This window comes from Hesperophylax consimilis, chromosome 29 (assembly GCF_061612785.1).
Source record: "Hesperophylax consimilis isolate HC1 chromosome 29, BYU_Hcon_1.0, whole genome shotgun sequence".
NCBI classification, from domain to species: Eukaryota; Metazoa; Arthropoda; class Insecta; order Trichoptera; family Limnephilidae; genus Hesperophylax; species Hesperophylax consimilis.
Genome location: NC_142864.1, coordinates 4,493,142 through 4,520,497, shown reverse-complemented (window position 1 = coordinate 4,520,497; position 27,356 = coordinate 4,493,142). Strand labels below are relative to the sequence as shown.

At 34.0% G+C, this 27,356-nt stretch overlaps 1 protein-coding gene across 1 annotated transcript; it reads right to left on the bottom strand.

The window, feature by feature from the left end:
- Positions 1 to 1,673: 1,673 nt before the first annotated feature.
- On the bottom strand, positions 1,674 to 19,801 carry LOC149409790 (uncharacterized). Its single transcript, XM_089649188.1, has 7 exons — positions 19,775 to 19,801; positions 19,314 to 19,484; positions 18,099 to 18,251; positions 10,143 to 10,210; positions 7,571 to 7,645; positions 3,374 to 3,782; positions 1,674 to 2,150 (listed from the first exon to the last, which is right to left on the bottom strand). Exons 1-7 carry the CDS (start codon positions 19,791 to 19,793, stop codon positions 2,119 to 2,121), a joined length of 927 nt encoding a protein of 308 aa, XP_089505314.1. The 5' UTR covers positions 19,794 to 19,801; the 3' UTR covers positions 1,674 to 2,118.
- Positions 19,802 to 27,356: the final 7,555 nt, after the last annotated feature.

The following is a 27,356-nucleotide window of genomic DNA, read 5'->3' as shown; positions in this document are numbered from 1 at the left end:
TGCAGTTACGCCAAATAAAAATATACAGATTGAAAGGCTGGACTCGCGTCTATGTTGTAAAGTGAGATTTAAATATGTAAACATTAATATTAAGTAGTTATAAGGATTTCCTCACACCAATTTCGGGCTGATTCAAATTGTACAATTTATTATTAACATTGAAAAAGCTGGGGAAAAAACAGTTTTCACGAGATGAAGCAGCATAATGAGTACTATTAAACAAATAATTTTAATATTGACAGTTAGAGTCATGTGAAAACACATGAAGCTGCACAGAAATGCACCTCGTTAACAAGAGGCGGTCCTGACGCGTGCACACCGATCTGTGCACGGTCCCGCTTTGCCCATTATATACTGCGCTAAAAGCGATCTCAAGTCTCTCTCTTCCGCAATCTACTCTGAACGCTTCACTCTGGACTGCTTCTTCCCGTTGGAACCGCTATAACCGCCTTTGACCTCCGACCTTGTGCTTCCTTGGACTACCGACTGCTCTCTCCTTGGATTTACGACTTCACAGAAAGCGGACCAGAAAGCCTGGACATATAGCAGCTCGCCGACTAGAAACTCAGCACTCCCTATTTACAGTTAAGATGATGCCATACGTAGTAATGCAAAATCATGTGTTTTTGGTTTGAAAATTTGGTTGCCTAAAAATTTTTCTAATGCTTTAATTAAATACTGCGAGTAGAATACATTTTGGCCTTTGAAATAATCTAGTATTTTTTAAATATGTAAGTCTTTTTATAAGCCCAGAAAAAAATAATGTATAAGGCCTATGAAAACTGCTTTAACCCTTTGAATGCGTTAATTTGCTCCGTTTTATCTATACCCGTACGCGGTACATATTTTCAAATACCTATACACGCAATTGAATGTCAAATTATATCATTCTGGCATGATTTATTAGACTATATAGACAGAACAGATTATTCTCCACAATATGAAAACAAATCCTCGTGTGTCAACACTCTTAGATGTTTATAAAAACAAAAACATAAAATTTCATACAAAGACGTACCGTATCTTTTGAATGTGGTCCCGCCATTCACTCGGCGTGTGTGTACTTAGGCCACTGCGTTGATAGACACAAGTGGGACGCCATGATCACTTATCATTTTTAGTTATGAAAAGTTGTGAATGACATACTAGTACCAACGCCATCCGTTGACAAAAATGTAAACTAAAGGACTAAAAGGCGCGAAGAGGCGCACTTGATTATCGATCTTTTTTTATGAAATACAATTTTATTTTTGAGAAATTCTTGTAGATGTCAGCATCGTGATAGTTCTACGAATGTCCAAGTGTGCAAGAAATACATTTATGACGAAAGAACGCTGGAATATCGGCCGTCAAAGTTTCCGTATCAACTGTTGATACAGCCGCGTGTGAGTATAGACTTTTTGCCGTAACAACAGTTGATACGGCCGCGTGCAAAGAGTTAAAGTTCAAAATATCCTACTTACGAACCCATTTTTGGTTATGATTTTATTGTATAATGTGGCAAATTAAGTTATTTATAAAATGATTGAAAAAAAATTAAATATTTATGCCTGAACATCCACTAAATAAAATAAAAGGCACTTTTTGGCCATGTTTTTTTCTTACATAAATCAAAACAGGCGGATGGTGTTAAGCGGGAATTTAAACCTTATCGCCATCTACGTAAGGGTTGTTATTGATAGCGGCTCAATTTAAAATATTACACGACGTAGTGCATCGCCTTAATGTAAAGGACTCCGGTCTAATACAGTACATATATATCATGCAATCTACGTTCCTCCAAGGTATAAACATCTATTCAAATAGGTTTAATGACTTAAATAAGACGTCTGCGTAACAAAACTTTAAAAATACAGCAATAGCGTTTATATCTACGAACCTCCAAGGTTTAGATATCCAATTAAATAGTTTCAATAACTTTCCAATAAGACATTTGCATAACAAAACTTGATAAAATGCAGTACAATACATAGACCAGACAAATGATTTGTGTAATATCGGAGAATTTTAAAAGCATCATCAGGTTAGAACAATATTTTAATGATGGTAGCATTAAAATAAATAAAGATAAAAAAAAAAAATACTGGATAATACAGCACCATTCTCGTCCCAGGTGTTTCAGTCGAGTGTGGATTTGCTGCAATGGCATTCTGAAAAAGAAAACAGCGTATTAACGTTTTATTTCAGACATATCTTCAGACACCATTTTTTTTTGTTTACATTAACCCCACAAGGAGGCCCTCAGGAAAATAATTTCCCTTAGGGCCTATGTACAGGGCCCGCAGATACTTTAATAGTACACAACTGCTGACCCTGTACAAATCGCAAGTGCGCCCTACTGTCGAATTTGGCAGCCATCTCTGGTCTGGAGCCCCAAAATACCTGAAAAAAACCCTTGACTCTGTGCAGAAACGGGCGGTCCATTTGATAGATTCCCCAATCTTAACAAACGGACTGCAATCTTTAGAGCACAGGCGTCAGGTAGGTATGCTGTCCTTGTTCTATCGGTATTACAATGGAAGACGCTCTGAGGAACTAGCGTCATTGATCCCTTCGGCACCGGTGCGTAGTCGGGATACACGCCAAACGCGCGCCCAACATTTGTACACGGTTGACATTTGTCACACGAGAATGGGTCGCTTCTACGATTCGTTCTTAAGTTCAACAGCTCGGCTGTGGAACGAACTGCCGGCCTCTGTGTTTCCTCCCTCCTACAACATGAGACCCTTCAAGACCCATGTTCACTCCTTCCTCTCCACAAAAAGACCCTCCACACAACATCCCCAAAGATGACATAGGCCCTGAGGGAAATTATTTTCCTCAGGGCCTCCTGTGTGGAGTCAATATAAAAAATAAAAAATAAATGTTATCTTTGGTAATGCTGTATGGATGGTATTTTTTGGAGAAGTTTTGGGAAGGAAAAATGTATGAATCTAGGGATCAGTGTGTCTAGGGATCAGTGTGTATAAATATATTCTCCCCCCTATGGCGCAAGGCGATGGATTGAGAGACCAGTAGGAGAGGTCAAAGGGTCTCCCCAAACCAGTCTCTCCTGATCTGATACGCCACGCAGTAGGCAATCGAATCCTGAACATACCTCACCCAATGAACCCGGGCACCCCTGCTGAACACACCCTGGGGTGACCTATGGCAGAGGTTTTTATATATTGTATATATATATTACATATTTATATTGCATATGTATGGGCGCAAATAAATAATTTGTTGTAATATTTTAAAGCAAAACTTGCAATAAGTGTGTTTTCATAAAATAATGAAATCAACGACATCTATGAATGCGTAGATTATAATGTACATTACGTTCAACCTCAAGTGACATGATGTTAAGATTAATGAAAATTTAAACAATTACCAGTTTCTATATTTTTTAGAATGGTCTCTTTGCTCTTTTTCTCTTTCTTCAGTATATCCAGTCGGATCTGCGACAGAGCTGCTTCCGCGGCCATCTCGTCATTAAGGATTTTTAGTTGTAGTTTGGATAAGTCGGCCTGCTTAGTGAGGATGTCGCCTTTCAAAATAGCGTGAGCTTTATTCAATTGAAGGATCTCAGCATGCATATCAATCTGGGCGATCAATGCCTGATTTTTCTCCTTGAGGTCTCTAATATCCTCTCTCCTAGATTCAAGTTTAGCGGCTGCAACACTTTGGAATAGTGAGTCCTTTGCTATTTTCCTTTTGAAAGCTTTCCTAGGAACTGGAGTTGGGACATTTGGTTCCGGCATCTCTACAGTCACAGGAAGCGTAAACCTTGGATTTTCACCCTGTAAAAACGTGAAAATATCCATGAAATACCGTTTTATAACCAGCAACAAGAAAATTTTTTAAGAGTGAACATACCAACTATTAAAAAGATCATAGACATGCAAATTGATAGACTTGTCCTAAGATAAAATCTGGGTATCATTAGGACGAGCTGAAAGCAAACCACGTGACCAAATTTTAGGTACCGGGAGAGTTCGTGAATGCTTTGAATAAACTAGACATCAGTCATACATTGACTGCCGAAGAGCGCACATTGAAATAACCATGAGCAGAAGAGTAAAAGTAAAAAAACGGTTTGCAGCGCAGTTCATAGTGAGATATTTCTGAATGTTTGTTTTAAACCGAATCGTATACAAATCAATGAGTGAGGTGGGTAAATTATAACACATTTATATGCGCAAGTTATTGGCTTGCGTAAAAAATCCCAAATAGGGTAAACAGAAATTAGAGACATTTTCGTCTTTTTTAGTTTTATTTTCCAATATACATTTGTTATAATAAAAAAAGTGGGTGTGTCAAGCCTACGCAAGACAGAAGTGAAACTTCTAGTATTCCTCTCTCTCTATTTTCATTTCATCATCTCTATTTTCTCTCTTAGGTTAGTTTGAAAATTAGAGGTTAAATAATTCAACGACGAAGCATGGATTTGCTTTTTCTAATATTTTCTTATAGATGAATGACGTTCGATTAATGTATAGTTCCAAAAATTTTCAATTTATTCACAAGTATACAATATTACATAAATAACAATATTACAATTAAAAATTACAAAGAAATTACAATGACAATGATGTGTTCATCACCTCTATCTCGTCACTACTCATTTTTAACACTGAAATTCTGTACCAAACCGTATGAACCACAATCAATTACGTATTTCACTCGTATTACACTCACGACGCAGTATACTAACCAAGCAGCTGATGCTTGGCGTGGCGCAGTTCGCTGGTGTCTGAGAGAGAGGAAAGAAGAGAAGAGAGAGAACGTTCGTGAGCGGCTCCCCCACCTCAACAAGCGCATATGGTGAGAGAGGGACAGTGAACGGTGAGCGGTGGTGGGGGTACCCGCATTTTCGTGTCGATCCTGACTCGGTTTTACTACGTCCCCGAAAATCCATTACGCGCCTAAAGAAGTTTCACTTCAAAAATTTACTGATATTGCATGACGAGAAATCAATTCGAACGTGTCGAAATTCACTTGTACATAACGGAATTGCGGTATAAAATGATAATTAACACTACCAACGTGTTAATTACATTTGAATTCGAAGACGACACAATTTTATACAGGATAAATCACATAACTTTGAGACAAACTGCCAGTATTCAAATAAAAGAAAAAAATTTCATAGGCAGTTTATTTTAATTTCTCCGTCAAGCGAATGATGAAGTTACTAGCTCGTCGACCTTAATTTTCTCGTTTTGTTGTTTCGTTTGAACGCAACACACTTGTATTATTGGTATTATTACTGGTTTTACTTTTAAAATCAGTTTATTAATTTTAAAAACCAAACATGTTTTTATCAAAAATAAAATAAAGCGCAAAGTTTGAAGTTGTATTCTTAAGACACTTCGGCCGGGAAAGGTAGTTCTACCCGTTCGGTCGATTGATGCTTAACGACGGGAAGGGTAGTTCTACCTTTTGCACCGGCCTCATTTCAATGGTAGAAAAATGTTTTTATATGAATATTATATACTAATCTCTTTGTAAAGGTCCCAACTACTTGTACATAATTATCGAATCGTAATGCAAGTCTTCTTTTTATATTTATCTTCGTGCCTTTCGTTTACATCGGTATTTCAACAAAAGGATAGTATATTATTTAGATAACATATTTTGTTATTGTAATAATTCAATTCCTGGAATGAGGGTTTTTATGACCGTGAAACCCGATTAGAATCTCTTTCTCTGTTCCGCACCCACTCAACTCCTATGTGCAAGCGAGCGAGAGATGTCGGGCGTATTTAAAGAAAGCAGGTATGAGCAAATACCGATAGGTGAACCGTAATAAACATTTTACAAGGTTAATTGAGTTGCATTTCAAATAATATTCGATTTTCTTTTTGTACCTTTATAGCTTGGGTATGCCAAGTTACTATGTAGAAATTTTTATAAAAAATATTTTAATTAATTTCGAAGATATGGCGATTTAAAACAAATTAAAGAAATTTGCGCGGGATCTTTATTTTCGCCCAGAGTCAGGGTAGTGCCAGTGCAAAAAATATCTGGCCGAAATTTGTTAAATGTAAAAATATTTATAATTATTATTTTTAAATGATAAACTAATGTTTATGAGACAAGGTTTTTTTAGGCATAGCATAAAGGATAATAAATTATTATTAACAATTTTTACTCAGGAGATATTTTCAATCTGTATGTAAACTAATGTAAATGAAAACATAACACAAGATTCACTCAAAATGAAGGACTGGTAGTTCTGAAAGGTACTAATAAATATGGTGAAAGAACTTTAAACTATACAGGGTGTCCGGAAACTCGTAGTACAAGCGGGAAACTGGTGAATCTACATCACATTTGGAGTCGATTTTGTAGTATATTTTTTTTTGATTTGAGCTTTCGTTATCGAGTAAATCGAGTTAGAAGTTGATTTTTTTTTTTTTTTTTAATCAAATTCTTATAAATTATTACTGAAGATCAAAGTACCCAACTAATTAAAACTATTTGAAAGTAAAACAAATGAAGAAACTCGGATTTGAAGCATTATTTTGAAATCACCCTTCATTTAATCCGGTGTAATCATAAAATATTTCTGCTCTTCAGGGTTAAAACATCTGTTGTTCAACCCTAAACACCAGAAAAAACTTTAACCCTAAAATAGCCGAAAAATATTTTTTTTTGGTTTTTTTTTTTTTTGTGAAAATGCTCAAAAAAAAAACTTTATGTTTTTTTGGGTTCCCCATGTGGTGTAGATTCTCCAGTTTCCCGCTTGTACTACGAGCTTCCGGACACCGTGTATAGTACCCAAAATTTTTAACCTATTACCAATGACAATTAAAAATAATAACATGTATACTGCTAATGTTAAATATAATCTAAGGAAATGGTTATTGGATAATAATGATCTATACTGATGCCCCTGCAATGGAATTCATATTCTTGACTACCTACCTCTATTTATGAAACTATTGATGTACTTGTTGATAATACTAATTTGTTCATACATTTATTTTTACTTGCTTATTATATAAGGCTTTTATGCTGCTATTTAAACTTTTCTGCAATGTAACCAATTTATGTAATTATGTACCGTTCAAATTGTATCTTATGAGTGTATAAATGTTGTCTCTATGTCCCTGCTGACAAACTACATAAGTAGTTTAGCGGGTTTAAATGTGAATAAATAAAAAAATAAAAAATAAAAAAAGGCACGAAAATAAATATAAAAAACAGACTTGCATTACGATTCCATAATTATGTACATATATCTGGGACCTTTACGAAGAGATTGGTATATAATATTAATATAAAAACATTGAATAATTCCGTCTTTTCTGCCATTGAAATGAGGCCGGGGCAAAAGGTAGAACTACCCTTCCCGGCGTTAAGCATCAATCAACCGAATGGGTAGAATTACCTTTCCCGGCCAAAGTGTGTTAAGAAATTCAAAAATAGGTACCTAACTAAACAAACAAACGTGTTAAAACAGAAATTTAAAATATGCGTTACTTTAGCAGCAAAAAAATCATAAATACGGACTTCTATTCTAGTCTTCCGGGTTGGTACGAACCTTTACAAGAACAAATATGATAATAATATTGGTACAAACCATATTTTCGTTCTCTTCTTGAAAATACTTCGAATCATTTTCAGAATCATAATATGATGAATTCTTTGAAGGTGGCTAGAATTAAATAAAAGTTCGTGTTATAATCTTGTTCGTACATTTAGAAAAACATCCAATATTAATATATTAATTAATTATATGTACATCAGAAAATCATTTTACCTACTCCTGTTAACCGGGCGGGACGTATAAATACGTCAAACGTAAACAGTATCGGGTACGGGTAGGACGTTTAAATACGTCCTTGAAATATATGTTGCGCCCTGGAATGAGCGGGACGTATATTTCCGAACATATCACACGGAAATTGAGTTTTTAATTTTTACATATGTATTTAATTTTTTTAAACTCAATGTTTCTCTTTTATCTGTGTGCTTTTATTGTTCTGTAATTATAACCTTTTTTTAATTTTTTTGTAATCTTTATGATTGTTTGTAAATATTCTATTTTTTTAGTTCGATGTTTTCCCTTTTTTTCATGCATAAATAAAAAAAATAAAAATAAAATTAACCTCCACCGGGCGTGATGTATTGATACGTCCTATTGAAGGAGTTCGCGCCCGTTATATGCTGCGTTATTCAAAACTGAACTCCCCGGTTAACAGGTTAAAAAAAATTAAGGTAAATATACAGAAAAGTGTGACAATACGCGCTTAACATCAGTTAGATAATAATGAGAAGTAAGTAGTATTTCAGTTTCCAAATATAGAAAATAACAAATTTTTAAAAGTTATTTCGTTAAAATTAAAATCTTCCACATGGCGGCTATTGTTTCTTCTCTTATTTAACCCAAAATATGATCAAAATAACCTAAAATGTACATAATTTCGGATTAATTTTTAAAAAATTAAAAAAAAAAACTATTTAATATTATTATGTCAAAACATGGTGTGAAGAAAAGACGTCATATTATCGTTTTTTATTTAATAACGAAAAAGCTATTAAAATGAATTATTTTCGGTTACCGAAATAGTTGTTTCTCATTATTATCTAACTGATACAATGTGGTTTTTTTAATTTAAATGTGCCTATTAACCGTGTTCTACTTTTCTGGATATTTACCAAAATTTAGTTAACCCTAGATAACTAATCGCTCGTCGAGGCGACGACGCGCTACTCGGCAAAATTCAAAATCACCTACTTCCCCGCGCTCCCCGAACTTGACTCTTTCATTACCTTCCTAATTTGAGTAAACAGTGCAGCACGTGACGCGATTGCGGCCACACACATACTAGGACGTGCCTTATGACCATCTCGTCGTCCGCTGGACTAAAGTTTAGTTATAACAACAATTTTTATTATTTAAGGTACGTACATTCATATATTCTTATATTTATTGTTAATGTTGGCGAATCTTCTACAATAGAAGCTCCGGTTCCATCTACGTCAAACGTGCCTAAAATTTGCTACCTAAAATCCTGTAAAATCCTGTATTCGTCTAGGATAACTTGAAACTTGTAAATTTGACTGTCCTGAAACGGGAATCCTTCCTAGTTGGACAGTCAAAATCATAAAATGTAATCAATATTATATTATTTAAAAAAAAAATATGCATTAAGAAAATGAAGATGATTTTGGTAGTTCTTATTCGAAGTATGATACAATTAAATATGACCGAAGGAAATACTGTCCCATTAGCTCAGTTGGTAGAGCAGAGCCTCCGCAAGGGGAAGGTCTTGGGTTCAAGTCCTAAATCTATATAAATAAAAATTTAAATTTTTGTTTGTTCAAAATCTTGAATCTCCGAAAGTTTTTCACCAATTGCTTTGAAATTTTGACACAACTTTGCATTAGAATAAGCGTGTGTTTTATATACCTATATCATATAGATGTCACCTGTGGCAAGTAAAACTATGCTGTTTTTGAAAAATCTGTTGGACATAAAAGCAACACATGCTTTGGTTGATAATCTGGCGTGTAAATAACACAGACCATCAGGGAATATTTTATTTCCCTATGAAAGAAATTAATTGATTGAATAAATTCACTCTGCAGGAGAAAATAACTTATAACCCAGCCACCAAAAATACATATGAACAGAAAAGACTCACCAGAGAATCCCACTTGCAATAAGTTTTGCTCCTTGATCTTCAATCAGCACAAAATATATTTGAGTTTGCACTAGGAGATTATAATGTCACCAGCTCTCAAGAGAGTAGAATTATTAATAGATGAATCAGCACATTGCAATTCCACACGTATGTCACATTATTGTCAAAAAATATTTCAAACAGTTTAGTCTTCAATAGACCTCTTTTGACAAATGATACAAACTGGATGAATCCAACTGATCAATGCAAAAGGTGACTATAATTCGTTATTACACCTGCAGAGCAAAATCCATCCAAAAATGACCAGAGATGTCTCTTTTGTCCATTATATATATTAAAAACTAATTAATTCATATATAATGTTTATATTTTTTAAAATCAATTCACATTAATTTTAAATCGACTGCTTCTCCATGCTTTTTTTCTTTATCTGCACAGACAGACTGTGCCATAGTAATGCGTGGCAAGGTAAATCAAGTATAAAATATTTGTTTGCAAATTTACCCGATTCAGATGAGATTCTATGACAAGTACATCTCCTTTTTTGGTGTTTGACGGGCGGCAGTCGTCGGCTAAAAATTAAACAAGATAAAAATTAAATCACATTTCATAAAATGTTGTTTTTATTTCTTAATAAGCACAAATTATTTAAATTACACTTTTTTTCAAATAATTTCTACAAGAAACATTGACATAAATACAAAGACGCGTTAACTTCATACTCATCGAATAAAAAATATAGCACATTCCAGTTTCTAGATCAGAGGTTCCCAAAGTGGTCTATGTTCTATGTCTAGGTTCCAAATGGTCGATATCGGCTTGCTGGGGGTCTATGTCAGCGAGAAAAAAATTTGGGGGTCCACGAGATTCAAATGGGGGTACATACGACCGGACCCCCATTTACCTCAAGTCAACATTTAGGAGTTCCGTAAATGACACAATACACCTAACACAAATATAATAGACTGAGAAATTACTTATTTGATATTTGTATTTTTATATTTCGTAAAGTTATTTATTAAGGTATATAAATAAAATTATACGTTCCTTTTCTCATCAGTATTAATATATTGAAGCAAAACATTGCACATCGGAAGCCGCGAATTTTCCTAATTCCCCAACTTGTTTTTGAAAAACGTCCAGGGTAATAATGACGTTCAACATTTAAATGCACTTCACACAGACTTCAACACTAAGTTTGAGGACATTTTGACTGTGGAATTGGAATGTTGAAGAATCGGATATCATATGACAAGAAGAACTGATCGGAATAAGCGCTAACAAAGAACTTAAGGGGCAGTTCTGTAGTACAGAAAGAAATTCCCGTTGCTTATCCTGCTCCATTTTCATTTTATGTAATACCTCACAAGGGCGTCCCTGTCTGCACAATGTAAAGACAGAGGAACTATACCGCCACACAGTGGGCTGAAAATCGCCTTTCATAGACATAGAGACTTGAATTTTCAAGTGTATTTTTTTTGGCTAGAAATGGATTCTGCTGATCATTACTATGCTATAAAATTTAGTACGAAGCAATTGCGTGTACAAATGAAGGAGTTATCAATTTTTTAAGAAAAAATTGTATGGCACTGACATTAAAAATGAGGCTATCTCTGGAATCATAAGGTTGGCCATTCTATCCTTACACACAGATATACTACTATTTAATTTTTCGAAGAAAACTTCTTCTAACTGCTTTTCACTTTGTGATGGCATTATTTATTTTTTATTAAAACACAAATAACATTGTTTACATCACTTTATACAAAGTGTTTAAATAACATTTTATTTTTATTTTTTATTTTATTTTTTTTTTTATTTATTAAAAGTATACAATACAGAATATAGTATATTATATAAAGCATCGTACTCCCAGGAGTTAATAAACTCATTGCGGGAATGATACGCATTACATGAAACATATAGTTGTATGTATTAAATGGACATATGATGGGACATACACAACATTATTATTTCAGATAGTCATTAATAAGTTGAAGTTTGAGCATGTTAGTTTGGATCTTTTTACATTGACTTGCACATTTGATCTCGTTGGGTAGTTGATTATATTTTGTGTGAGCTATGTATTCTAGGGATCTTAGTCCATATTTTGTTGATTTGATTTTTGGTATATGAAGTTTGTTGTGATTTCTTGTGTTGTGTTGGTGTACGTCGCAATTGTAATAGAGTGTAGTGTTGGAATGTGCCGAGTGTTGAATTACTTGTAATATAGTTTTCGTTATTTCAAAAGTGGGAATGGTATTAAAAGGAAGTATTTGGGTGTTTCTGTAGATGTCTTTGACATGTGTGTCCCAAGGTAGACTGAAAATATTTCGCAGGGCTCTATTTTGGACGACTTGGATTTCTGAAATCATTTTTTTTGTAGCAAATCCCCAGATTCCGGCGAGATATATTAGATGTGAGTGAATCATAGCATGGTAAATCGATTTTAATAGAGAGGGAGGAAGTAACCCGCGAAGTCTATATAAAACACCAGTTATAGGAGTAATTTTGGATAGAACATGTTTAAATTGGTGATTCCATGTGAGTTGTGAATCAATGAAAAGGCCAAGATATTTTGTAACATCAACCCTTTCAAGGCGGTTATTATCAAGACTTATATTAAGACTTACATTTTTTTTATTTGCAAACAGTATGTAATGTGTTTTTTTTATGTTTAGGCTAAGTTTGTTTAATCGCAGCCAGTTTGCCAGGCAAGCTATATCCCTTTCCATTTCCTTTTCAAGTTCGTTTAAATCATTATTGTGATAAAGAATCACTGTGTCATCTGCATAGAGTTGTATTGTACCCTTAAGTCCCCATTTAGCAATATCATTAATGTATATTAAAAATAGCAATGGTCCAAGTACGGAGCCCTGAGGCACGCCACATTTTATCGTTCCCATGTTGCTTGTCCCTTTTCCAACATTTTATAACACTTTATACAAAGTGTTCAAATAACATTGTTTACATCACTTTTTATAAAGTGATGTAAACAATGTTATTTGCGTTTTAATAAAAAATACTACTATTTATTTGTAATTTTTTGACATACTTCGTATTGTGGCGCAACGTGCGATTTTTTTTTTTAAATCCTCAAGTTGAAAAAAAAACTTTTTAATGTTGATGATTCATTTTAATGCTTTTTTTTTTTTTTTTTTATTTATTATAAATTTTTAAAGATACAAGATTTATGCAGTCCCACAAAGCTGTCACACATGACGGCTTGTCTGTAGGTTCTACAAATAATATATATAAACATTTTTAATACATGTATGACACAAAATTATACAATAAACAATATCACAAAATAATATATCTCAAAGTACCTACCTATATACAAATTATTTAGACAGGTACGTTGAGATGTTCAGGAATACATCAATAATAAAGTTCAGAGATACATTGATTCGTCGCTTATTAGCCAACGCTTAGTGTTTTTTAAATGCTTTACATATGAGTAGGCTTGCAGTGTTAAAATATTTTTAACTAGACAAAGCATACAAGATGCATTTAAGCATTAAAATGAATCATCAACATTAAAAAGTTTTTTTTTCAACTTTGAGGATTTAAAAAAAAAAAATCTCAAGTTGCGCCACAATACGAAGTAGGTCAAAAAAATACAAATAAATAGTAGTATATCTGTGTGTAAGGATAGAATGGCCAACCTTATGATTCCAGAGATAGCCTCATTTTTAATGTCAGTGCCATACAAATTTTTCTTAAAAAAATGATGACTCCTTCATTTGTACACGCAATTGCTTCATATGAAATTTTATAGCATAGTAATGATCAGCAGAATCCATTTCTAGCCAAAAAAAATACCCTTGAAATTCGAGTCTCTATGTCTATGAAAGGCGATTTTCAGCCCACTGTGCGCCACCCGGTTGTTGGGCAGGCAAGGGAAGGGAATCTTCTTACGAAAAAGAGAAATGATTATCAAATGGGACGTTAATAGTTTTAGGAAAATTCAATATTCGGCAGGCAGGGGGTTTACGGAAAAAAATATATTTGGCAAGTGGTCTACGGGGCAAAAAGGTTTGGGAACCTCTGTTCTAGATGCAAAGCGAATAACGAAATGCATAAGAAAAACATATCCAATAAATATGTGAATAGATGAAATGAGTCGTATAGTTCCTATCTACGATAAGTCCACTTTCGTGAAATGTTGGCAAATTGATATTTTTTTAATTACAAGGTTATTTAAATAAAAACTAGAGAATTATTTATTAGGTGGGCTTTGTTGTCAAACTACGGATGTAAATAATAAGATAAAACCATGAATTTCTTAATAGTTTAGGAGTAATTACGTAAATAATGATGGACTTATCGGCATTTGAAAGTAACTGTCAAATTAATCGTATATAGGAACTCACCAGCTGTGACTTATCGGCGTTTGTTTCTCAACACCGTTGACATTTGAATGACAAGTATAGGGCCAACAAAAATTTTGATTTAAATAAAACGAAAATATATAAAGTTTTATTTTTTTTTAATTAAAGTTAGTTAAGAAAAGTGCATAGAAGAAAAATAAAATAAAATACAAATGTACTAATGTAATTTTTTTTTTTCGAAATTATATATTTTTTTACAAAAAAATACGATGGATTTGAATATGTGTTTACAAAAAGAAAACATAAAATATTTTTTATTGTTTTCCTAAAAAAATAAACAATATATTTTTTGTAATCTAAACAAAAGTGAACAATCATAATATTTAAGAATTAAACAAAACCAATTTATAGAAAGAAACATAATATTATTATAAAAACGTTTATGCAGATATTTTATGTTTACAATTTTTCTGTATTTATCACAAAAATTCAAAAACTATTGTGCTAATCAACTAAATTATAGAACAAAACACAATAATATTATAAAAAAGGAAATGCAGATATTTTATGATTAGATTTTTTCTGAATTTATCACAAAACATTCAAAAACTATTATGCTAATAAACTAAATTATAGAACAAAACAAAAAAAATATTATAAAAAAAGAAATGCATACATATCGTATGATTACAATTTTTCTGTATTTATCACAATAAATTCAAAAACTATTGTGCTAATAAACTAAATTATAGAACAATATATATTAAAGGAATGCAGATATTTTATGATGATAATTATTATTTTTTTGTATTCATCTCGATAAATTCAAAAACAGATATTTTTTACACAAAAATCGAGGATTTTCAAAATTATTAATTCTTAAAAATTAGTTTTAAGACTTAATAAAGTCTTTAAAAAACATACTTTAATCATTTTATGAGGATAACTATCTCTTACACAACATCAGTTGCCTCTTCCGCATGGCACTCGTCGCATTCTTCCTGGTTTAAAGAAGTTTCATCAGAATTTTCGCTGAAATTTTGCACATCTACATAGTACTTTAAAAGTTCTAATTCTTTCCATTTCTCGCCATAGTGTTTTGTTAATAAATTTTCAACATCCTTAATTTTTTCCCTTTTAATGGGTACGCCACTGGGAATGATGCACGGTGTGATATCAGTGACTCGTTTATCTTTTTTAGTGATTAGTTTCTTTTGTACATATTCACTCCTATAATTTACTTCACCTTGCACCGCTACGTTAGTATTATTTGTACGATAAAGAAAAAATCGCTTCGTAGGGTTGAACTTAAAATGCCAACCAGACGGAGGTTTTATTGTGGTTTGTACCGCTTGCTTCCAATTAAATACAGGAACATCTTTTGACAGATTCCAACACTTACCGTGTTCCTTTAATATATTTAAATACTGGTCTGGATTAACGATAACCTCCTTAGTGCGGAATTCTTTCTCTATTGTCGCAAATACTCGGTCAGGGGGTAAGAATGAGTGACCGACAATGGGGAACACGATTTCCATTTTTTCCACGCTCATGGAAGCATGAGAATGAATCCATTTCATGCACATGCCAATTAATGTTGTGTTTTTATTTTGCCCTCCACAACCGTCGGCACACAAACGAATAGTTTTTTTTCCTCGCAAGTCTTCATTTTTCAAGTTTTTTAAAATATGGAAAACTGCACTGGCAATTTCGTTAGAACCTTTATGGGTCTCCGCTTCATTCCAATAAAAAATACTGACATTTTCTTTGGTCAAGTGGGCCTTAGAACTTCCAACGACGACAGTAAAGTTGTAAAAATTGTACTGCCTACTGAAATAGGCAAACTGGTCAGGTAACTTCGGCAGCATCATATTTTTTTGGCAATCAAACGAAATTGTCAACAGGTCCGCTCGTTCTTCTTGTAAAATTTCATAAAAAGCTTTTGCTTTACGTTTGTGCACTTGATAAAGCGTCATCAAATTTTGTTTTTCTGATCTTTCGGACGTTTTGATCTTCTCCTTGAACTCAGTACACCGAGAACACACGTCCACTCGAGGTTTTCCAAACCCTATGTTATATTTCGTGTTAAATATTTTTCGGAAGAACGATTGCTTAGCGTTTAAGCATGGGTCCGTTTGGTTCGTGTTGAACATTTTCCACATTTTTTTTATATTCAACTCCGCATCCAAATAAATACGTTGGTCTGATTTATGCCGACAGTAATGTGGTTCAGAACCTTTAAATGACTCTATGTAATCTTGAACTGCAACCCTTTTTGGGCAAAAGGCGATAGATCGATGGTCACCTCCCCGGTTTTCCTTTGCCATTCCGCCATAATCATTGAAGGACCTCTTCAGTACATTTGAAATGCGGTCATTTTTTATGCCTAAAATAGACATAAAAGCTTTTTTGCAAATAGGAACCAGCTTTTTTGTTCTCTTTTGCGGTAAAGCGTATTTGACACTCATGCCCCTTGCTTTATTCCCAACCGTTTTTCTGTGGCGCCGACGCGTGCATTTATCAAGGCGACAGTACTTTATTATGTAGTTATCTTGATATATTTTTTCCTTCTTCATATAAAAAATCTTATGGATATTCATCAAATCTTCCATTTTCAGAGTTCCACATTTGAAGGCTTTCGTGTTATGCTTACATAATGGGTAGATTGGCAGGTTTAGTGCAGCGTACCTACAAAAAATATTGTTTCTATAATAATACTATTACATATTCATTTTTGACCATGAATTCTTTAAAATTAAATAGGGTAATCTGCAGGTTTTTTTAGCAGAACTTTGTATAAAAAAACTTTTTATTATTGTAGAAGGCAATAACTTTGTGGTTTGACATTTTAATAAAAATAATACACTTGTTTTGTTTAAAACCACGAGTTTTTATTAATTTATTTTACCGACCGGTTTAACTTTGCTCAAGCATCATCAGGGTACAAATTAATACTGGTATTAATTTGTACCCTGATGATGCTTGAGCAAAGCGGAACCGGTCGGTAAAATAAATTAATAAAAACTCGTGGTTTTAAAGAAAACAAGTATAGGGTTTTTAAAAAAACTTTTGTTTATTTGCCAATAATATTATGTACCTTACTTATTACAAGAAATAAATAAATAAAATAAAAACTTTTGTTAATTTGTTAATAGTATTGTGTTTCTTACTTATTATTCGAAATAATAATAAAAAACTTTAATAAAAATTAAACTTGATAACAATAAATAAAAACTTTAAAATTATTAAATACAACTGAGCGAAGTTTTGAGATCACCCAGTAATGGCCGACTCTCAATGAATGGTTCCACTCAAAATAGGAGATTTTTAAGTACCTTTTACGGCTATCCACGTGTTTTTTCCAAGATTCCTTGTTGATAACTCGCTTTCTCGATGTATTACCCGCCACTTGAACAACATTTATGGTTAGATCGGACATTATTTAGCTGTGAAAACGTATAAAAAGGCAGACACTTTTACAAAACAACTGCTTCAGCGGCCATGTTAGAATTTGAGAAATGCTTCCCCCCCATTGGCTGCCTGGACGAAATCTTTCTCGCTCATTGGCTGCCTGCACGAGCGGTGGACTTATCGGATTTTGGAACATACTGCTCCGTGGATTTATCGTTGTTTGGAACTCATTGCGACTTTTAAATCCACTTTTCGTAGCATCCATGGGACGTGTGGAACTCATCGATATTTGATTAGTTAGCTAAAGAGCCGCTAGATAAAACTGCATCATTAGTTCATTTTTGGAAAATAGTGGACTTATCGTAGATAGGAACTATACGACTCAAATAGCTGCATGTAATTGCCTGTCTAGCATAGAACAAAATGCATTAGAAAGGTATAGCTATATGTGTGTATTAAGGCTTTCAATCCCAGGAATTGTTTTCAGAACCGTGATTACAGTACTAGGAGTTTTCAATCGTTGAGGCGTTGTCCCGGTAAGAGGATCCTGGGTTCAATTCCCAGTTGCGACTGTTACCTTATTATTTTCTGTGTCTTGTTCTGTTTAATGTATCGTTTAGATTTATTAGTATTTCTTCTTCAATTATTGACAAATTAAAAATATAACACCATTGCGATAAGTCAGAAAAAAATTATTTTAAAATGTTGTTCTTACCAATCGTTTTGTGAAAATTTTCAGAGCACTCTTTTTTAATGTCTGGCATTTCGATATCAATTTCCATGTATGAAATATCAACTCTGCGTTCTTCTCGAGTCCCAGGTTCTGTCTTTGGGATAACTTTCCCCAGAGTGGAGTGATCCATTTGTCCTACAAACATTAAATAATGTCAGTTCTTGGGATAAATTTGTACAGTGAATGGGACGCTTTAAAATATAGACAGCATTCTTTCTGACAAATGTATAAACAATTTTTTTAGGTAAGGTAGTTATTCGGCTGATTAATAAATACTTGCTATATGACACATTAGTAAATATACAGAAAATAGGGACAAGCAGAGTAAACCGCTCCGTGTATGTCCGTAAAAAAATATGCAAAAAGGAGTATGGACGTACATCTTGCGGCGGTGTTCGTAAAAATCCTCCTATTTATTTTTAATAACAACATTAATGACGCGTTGTTTCAGAGAATTTGAACAATTCTTTAAATTTCAAAGCTAATTTTCAAGTTCAGTGAAAGATTTTTTCAAGTTCTGTTACTATTTCAGTTCTGTCAAGAAAGTAGCCTATAATTATATAAAAACAGAACTTGAATAGGACTTTCACAGAACTTGAAAATTAATGTTGAAATTTGATGAATTGTTCAAATTCTGTGAAAAAACCGATCCTAAATTTTTTTATTTCTTATTATCACATTTCATGTGAAAACAAGGATCCCATTTGTAAAAATGGATTTTGTTTTAAACAGCTATATCTTATATCAGCTACTGTGGTTAGACGGAAAAATAAATAATTTTTAACCTTTGGAACACCAGACCCTTTTTGAAGGAAATCAAAAATTAACTCTAAAGTGTTTCAATTGCAAGCAATTCTGCTAAAAAAATTTATGCACTTTCTCATGGCATAAAGGTTTAAATCGCATATCAAAAAATTCCTACTAGGGCGAAATTCCAATGCCAGCAGCGCATGAACGGATTGTGAGGGATATTTTTTTTGTTATTTTATAATGATAAACCAACATAGCCAACAATAAGCCAACATAGCGCAATTGGTAGAGCACCTGACCAGCAATCAGAAGGTTATGGGTTCAATTCCCGTCGGCGGCATGTATTTTTCCTCGGAAGATTTTTTCAATTTATATCTGTGTTTTAGGCTAATAATTACTGATTAAAAATAATAGAAAAAAATAAATATTTGAAAATTTATTTATTACTGGTCGTTTTGTAGATATTTTCAGAACGTTCTAAGCATTCTTTTTTGATGTCCGGCAGATCGATATAAATTTCTGTGTGTGTAATATCAACTCCGTCTGCTTCTCGAGTCCCTGCTTCTGTCTTTATGGGAACTTTCCTCAGAGTGGGATGATTCATTGTGCTGTCTAGTCCTGAAAATAAAAAATAGTCAGATCGTGGCATAAATTTGGGGGTCACATGACATTTCATCAAAATGACAATTAAACACACTTTTAACCTTTCCTTATCTGTGGTGTGTATTTTCTACACATTGCTTCTAATAACTTTAATAACTCTATAAATATGTAGTGGTACGCAACTACTTCATTCGAACGAAATTCTAGAAGTCTCGATTGTTCCAAACAAACTTCTTGGATGTTCTTTTATTTATTTGTTTGGAAAATTATACATAGCAACCAAATTGTTCCAGAAGCTTCTTCACCTTTTAAAATCGACAGCATGAAGAAGTCAGTCAGTCATCAATCTGCCATCAGTTAACAAGGTGCTCAACGAGTGATAATCCGCGCACCTCACTTGCGCGAAGGACATTCTTCCCGGCTCTGCTCATGGACTCCATCGGGACATCATCATAGCGCTTTGGCCCAGATCGCCGTTCCTGGCCAACGCTATATGGATTACAGCGCCCTGGTTCCAGCGTCTCTGACCAGCGCTTCATCCATGCACCATGACCACCACGAGGACACGTAGCATCCTCACTGGTCTACTCAGCTCCCTTTTCAACCTCCTACAAGGTCCATCGCACCTTCAGCATTCTCGTCAGCACTGGAGTACTGATTGCCAAGATCGCCAGTGCCTGACAGACAACGAGTCCGGTCACCAGCGCCCGGCGTCGACTCACAGACCCGCGCTTGACCTGCCATCACCGCCTGCATCCGGAGAATACTACATCAGTCCTACGCCCATTCTTATCACGGCCCTGACTCACAAAATAAACACTCTGACCTTCACAACAACATCTTTCATTCCGTGCCTCCTCACCAGATCACCAAAAATATAATAAATTCTGGGTTCAGATTTTAGGTATTCCTCCGTTACACATTACATTTATGCACTGAATTAAAAAATAATAATTTACATAGTTTACAAATTCAATTAAAAATCAGAGTTTTTTGTTAAAAATCGGGAACAAATACACCAATACAATCAACCGTGTGATACTAATCCGCGAAGAGTGTGCGAGGAAATGACACGCTATTGATGTCCCGCTTTAATTCACTATGCGGGAACATGAGACATCCACACTTCTGTAGTTGTAGTTTTTGATTTAGATCATCGATCTACGACCACACAGCTGTGTTTGTGCCAGGCGCCAGCCTCTAGCCAGTTGGCCGCGAACCGTCGTTAGATGCGGACCCCTCGCACGTTTCTTTAGCACCTGCCGATGGTTTTTTCATGTTTTCAGCAATTAAATTACAATTATTATCACTTTTGATATAAAATATCATAAACACAATCGATTAGCTATGAATATTCATATTTTTCCGATATTAAATCGCTTATTTTGAGATGTGTATTGACTACACAGCACCGGAACGCATGTATTTTTTTAGCACAGTAAGGGAAAGGTTAAAAGTGATAAAGTCTTTAAAAATGAAGAAACAAAAACTAGGTTAAATAGTTATCTATGTAACGTATTTAACCTAGTTTTTGTTTCGTGAATTTACATCACTTGTTGTAGGTTTGTTGAACAGTCATTTTGATAAGTTACCTGGTCACCAAATTTGGGTACTTCAATATAGAGGAAATAGAGACACGCTTTAAATGCTCATTTTATTTTTAACACTTTGTATCAGATAGATAATAATGAGAAATATGTATTTTAGTTCTGTAAAATATGCGTATTAAATGTGTCCCTATTCTTTGTATATTTACCGTTATCTAACTGATACACAGTGGTTGGGTGTAAGGATTTACGTAATTAAAAATTAAAATGCTAAAATTAAAAATATCCCAAATGCAGTCAGATTCCTTTTATAGTAATTAAGGTAACTCAGAAGGTTTTATTAAAAAATATTTCATATAATCCTTGTCCAGCGATTCAGAATAATTACCAAATTACTTATCAGTTTCGATGACCGACGAGGTATGTCGGTGATATTAATTGATAAATGATATTCAATGTAAAACAGTCGGTTCAGTAATAAGTACAAGAGTGATTTGAAAAGTTCCAATGTGGGAAGTTAGTTTTCAACGGTTAATTCGTTATTACTTCGTGAATAATGCACCACTTACGCAAAAAATAGTATTTTCAATTAGGTTCCCAGCTTCCAGCATATAGCACAATGCGGATTGAAGTGTGGGACTTTATCAAAAAACAACTTAAATTAAAAATTAAACCTGAGCAACGATAAACATCGTTATGACCATAGATTGTGGTGGATCATGTGGATTGTGGATTGAACATAAATAAACCACTCTCGGATTGAATAAACCATTCTGTTTTGACAGATAGAAACAATAGACCAGAGATAAACCACCAAAAAACACACAAATAAATAAACACCATAAACACTTTGGTGTGGCAAAGAAACATAACACCTTCTGCTCAGTTCAGACAGAGCGATTTTAGTTGAACGACAAAATTAAACAAGAATTCGTTCAGACGTTTCAGTGTTGAACCGATATTATTAATCAAGATGGCGTCAAGTGAAGTTATCGCTGTGTGCGTCCCTACAATATCTGACTTTTTACGGAACGAACTTAGGAATATGAAATGTGGGCCAGAAAATAGATTATAAGGAGAAACAAATTGGATGCTTCTAACCCTATATTGAGAGAGATGACGTTAGAAGATACCGAAGGCTATCACAATCATTTGCGAATTTCGGAAGAACAATTTGATGTACTGTTGTCTAAAATTCAAGAAAAAATCCAAAAACAGCGCACAGTTATGCGCACGTCTGTCCTAGCAAAAACTAAGTTACAAATTGCGCTGAATTCTTTTTCAAGTATGGCTTATATGTACAGAGTTTCAAAAATATGACATCATTGTTTATAAAAGAAGTGTTCGTTGCATTAGTTGATGCCCTAAAATTTATTATGAAGGTAAAAAAAAAAAAAATTTTGAAACATTCAAAGACGTGCTATTTAATAATAATAACTACTAAGTTACAGTAACATTTCAAAAATAATATTATTGATTGCAGTGTCACGGGCATTCCTACTCTTGTAAACTTCTTGCTTCTGATCAAAGGCAGGAATGGCTGGGGTATTCAAACTTGTCGATTAGCTTTCAAGTGTCGTTCTGCACAGAGTAGATCAACAAAAATCGCCCTGTTGGAACGGGTTAAAAGAAAAATTGTAATATTGTAGGCATTTTAGGTTCATGATACGACCGGATGTTTTTTTATGAATATTACCACGGGAATATTATCGGGTTATTTTTTTCGCCGGCGGACCGCCTAAAATGGGCGAAAATAAAGGTCCCGCGCGAATTTCTTTAATTTGTTTTAAATAGCTATATTTACGAAAATAATGGAAATATTTTAATAAAATTTTCTATATACTAACTCAGCATACCCAAGCTTTAAAATTTCTAGCACAACAACAACATTTCTATACATATATATTTCTACACAACAACAATATTTCTAACATTTCTATTTCAAATACCACGTGAGCAATTCCCCTCACACTGTACAGCGGACCAAAACCATCGGAACGTGCTAATAATATTGGTTATTTTTTCAAATGAAATTTGAAATAATCACCGTAAAACTAAGTATTATTTCTAATTAAACTTAATAAAACGAAAACAAAGTCATTGTTGGGTCATTAGGGTTCAATTTTTTAAGTATAAACAAGGTTTCAATTTTATAAAATTACAAATTATTATATTTTCGCCAAGCCCGAATCATTACAAAAACAATAAAATTGCCACATCTCTAGTATGGTCAGAGTAACACATTATTGCCCATTCAAATACCACGTGAGCAATTCCCCTCACACTGTACAGCGGACCAAAACCATCGGAACGTGATAATAATATTAGTTATTTTTTCAAATGAAATTTGAAATAATCACCGTAGAATGCTTCTCGTATTGCTCACGTTATATTGTTTTTCACCATACACTATTAGGCTTAAGTTTCTAACCACCTTTATATAATCAGTTACAGTTCACGTCTAAAAATTATTCATCTAATATTTCATTGTTCTTCCTCCATATCACTTTCTTCAGAATCACTAAACTGACGACATGATGGCATCACTAATACAAATTGAAAATATCTCCCAGGAAATATAACGGGAATTGAATTTCGGCCGATAGCCGACATAGCTCAGTAGATACAGAGCACCTGACTGGACATCAGAAGGCACGGGTTCAATTCCCGTTGGTGGCATTTATTTTTACTCGGGTGATATTTTCAATTTGCATTAGTATTTCGGATGACTAATTATTTCTTATAATTATTTGTTATCCTTTATGCTATGCATAAAACCTTGTCTTATAAACGTAAGTTTATCATTAAAAAAATAATAACAGAATATGTTATCTTGATACTTATTTCGTTGATCTTCAAACGCAATACCTATCAAATGTCAAGTGTTCAATAATATAGGTCATTTTAGTTGAAATATCGATGTACACAAAAGACTCCAAGATAAATACAAAAAAAGACTTGCATTGCAATATGATAATTATGTACATATAGTTGGAACCTTTACAAAGAGATTGGTATAGAATATTCATATAAAAAAGTCGTACATAATTTATTCTTTTCTGCCATTGAAATGAGGCGGGCGCAGAAGGTAGAAATACCCTTTCCGACGTTAAGCATCAATCGACCGAAAGGGTAGAAATACCCTTCCCGATTAAAATGTGCTGACATTAACCCTAGAAAGATAACCATATTTTGTAGTACATAAAAGATAACCATACGCTGCAGAGGCGCATAATATATTTATGATTTTTAAAAATTAAATACCTAGGTAATGTATTTCTTTAGCGGAATTATTTTAATGTGTGGTTAATGAACTAATAATAAAAAACTTTTTTACTGAAATTATTTATTTATTTTAAACATTAAACTTAAATTAAAAAAACCTCTAGAAAAAAACAATAAAATTAACCGTATTCTGTTTACAGGAAAATATTATCACAAATTTATATTTTTTTATATAAAACTAATAAAATTATTTTAATTTACTAATAAACTATAAAATAATCAGTCAAAACTATAATTATTTTGCTAAAAATTTGGTTTAGAGGCATTCAAAGCAAACATCTTTTTTGTGTTCGCCGCAAACTGTTTTTTTGCATTTGGCGCAAGTCATCATTGACATTCTTTTTTTTTTACTTAAGCAAAACCTGCAATACCGTCTTTTCTTGGCTGGAGGTTCTTCTTCATTATCACTAGAGCTCTGCACATCTGGATTCGGAAGAATATTGGTGATATTTTCTCGCACACGCTTGAGCAAAGTAGGAGCTTCGAGTCTTTCCGTCATCCACGGTTCAGATAACTGAGTGCTTAACTTTTTCATATATTCCCTTCTATTTAGAGGCTTTTCATGTTTCGCTAGAACTTTGTGACAGTATATGACATAAGAATTGACGAATGCCATGTTCAGTATGCCATAAAGCATAGCCATTGGCCACCTATTGGTTTTTCTTGAACATGACATTGAGGAACACATTTGATCGAACGTGTCCACCCCGCCTTTAGTCTGATTATAATACATTATAATATCAGGCTTACCGGTTGTGGCGTTGATGACACCTTCTTCATCACACGATGATATCAGGTAAACCATCTTAGAGGGCTTCGGCTTGTACGAGACTAGGGTCAAACATCCATCATAGCAGAACATTGACGTGCCTACGGATCGAGACCGTGTATTTTTCAAGTCTTCGGGGATCTCCCGTTTATTGGATCGTATGGTTCCAACGAGGGTTAGTTTGTACGGCTCGTGAAGAAGGGATTTCGCGAGAGGAACCGAAGTGAACCAATTGTCACACGTAATATTCCGGTTTGTGCCATGCAAGGGCCGAGACAACTCCTTTACATAATATTCACCTTGTGGCAAACCATTAGTGTTTGTGGCTCTTCCAATATACGGCATTGCATTTAGCATGTACTTTGTTCCGCTATCACACATCATAGGGATTTTTATCCCGTATTTGCTGGGTTTATTGGGGATGTACATGCGGAATGGGCACCGTCCTCGAAACCCCAATAATTGCTCATCAATTGTGACGTGCTCACCCGGTGTATAATTCAGTTTACACTGAGTTATAAATAATTCCCACAGTTTTCTAATGGGAACAAGTGGATCTTCATGACGTAAGGAGGGCCGTATAGATTTGTCATCGAATCTCAGACATCTAATCAAGAAATCGAAACGATCTCTACTCATCACTGCCACGTAACGTGTTCCTGAAAAACTACTATTGAACAGCTCATCGGTAGACAAGTGATTGTCTTTCATCGCCGCACTCAAGGTCAGTATCCCAAACAAAGCTCGGACTTCTGTCATAGACGTATCTTTGAAAGTGGCTTTGGTCATGTTTTCTCGACGTTTTACAGAGATCTCAATATTCGTCCAACGGACGATCTCACCCACTATTTCGTCGGTAACAAACAAAGTAAAACATAATACTGGGTCATACACATTGCGACACATACGCGTTGGACCTCTGTTTGTGCGAATTATATTTATGGCAGATATCCTACCACGACTTTGTCCTTTTATTGTTGACCAGCAATGTTGGTTTTTACCCCTTAGCACACGGCGATCAGGAACAATTATACGGCGGTCACGACGTGATGTTTCCAAACTTCCAGGCTCTGAAGATACTGGTGGAGTTATGATGTCTTCATTTTGTGTATCATTCAATTCTTCTGGCACCTCATCATCGATGAACTCATCTTCATAGTCACTCTGCATTTCATCTTCACTCACATGATCTTCTGTTTCACTGCCACTCTCCTGATGTCCATCATGCTCGTTCTCTTCTTCTTCAGTTAAAAATCTCAATATTTGATCATCAGATATAATTCTTCGGCTCGTCATTATGAAGGTTAAAAAAACCATGCTAAAACAAACAATAAAATACCTATAATAAACATGTAATGTAAGTATAAAAAAATTTATACTTTTACTAAAAGTCACGCAAAAGATAACCATACGCCTTTGGAGCGCATTACCTGGTCATAACTTGAAAAATATGGTACTTACCGCGTAAAAACGACCGTCCCGCGACGCTGTGCACCGACGACTGAGCTAATGAAAAAGGACAGCTAGATGCGCGAGCTCATTAGAAAGAGACAGCGTTTTCTTACCGTCGCGGGCGCCTCTGAGGCGTAGGTTATCTTTCTAGGGTTAAAAAATATCGAAATTAGCTAACTGACCAATTTATGAATATGAAAGAGAGCTGAGTTTAATACAAATCGTACTTATTATATACTTAATCTTATTCTCTCATATATAGTCACCTACGCATCCTTTAAATCATATTCTCTTATGCGTACACAATAATGAGATGTAAATATATCAGTTTCTGGAAATTCAAAAAAATGCATTTTTATAGTTATTTCGTTAAAGTCAAAATTGGATGTTCACTCATTGGCTATTGTAATAGATGTGAAAAGTTTAAGGTTAGCTAAGAAAATAGTAAAATTATCTATTTTTTGTTTAACGAAATAGCTGTTAAAATTAATTATTTTCCTTTTTCAGTTACTGAAATAGTTGTTTCTCATTGTTATCTTATTTAAATTTAAACGTGCCCATTAACTTTTCAGTATATAAGGCTAGCATTACACTTGTAAGTTTTTTCGTAAATTTACGACTTCTAGCCAATGGGCGCATTGGATTTTCAAAATGCAAGATGCCTATTGGCTAGAAGTCGTAAATTTACGAAAAAACTTACAAGTGTAATGCTAGCCTTAAAAACGATGCAGGCGATCTGCAGCACACGGGGCAGGTAGCGAACTCACTTATTCAATTAATTCAACTAATATTTTTCCCCTGGCAACATTGTTTTACAAGAATTTTGACAGATGG

What these genes read in the sequence shown, in the direction of transcription:
- LOC149409790 (XM_089649188.1), bottom strand. An exon ending in TAGAATCTCATCTGAATCGG is followed by an intron (nt 7,646 to 10,142) that starts GTAAATTTGCAA and finishes ATTTAATTCTAG; the next exon opens with CCACCTTCAAAGAATTCATC. An exon ending in AAGAAGAGAACGAAAATATG is followed by an intron (nt 3,783 to 7,570) that starts GTTTGTACCAAT and finishes ACGTTTTTACAG; the next exon opens with GGTGAAAATCCAAGGTTTAC.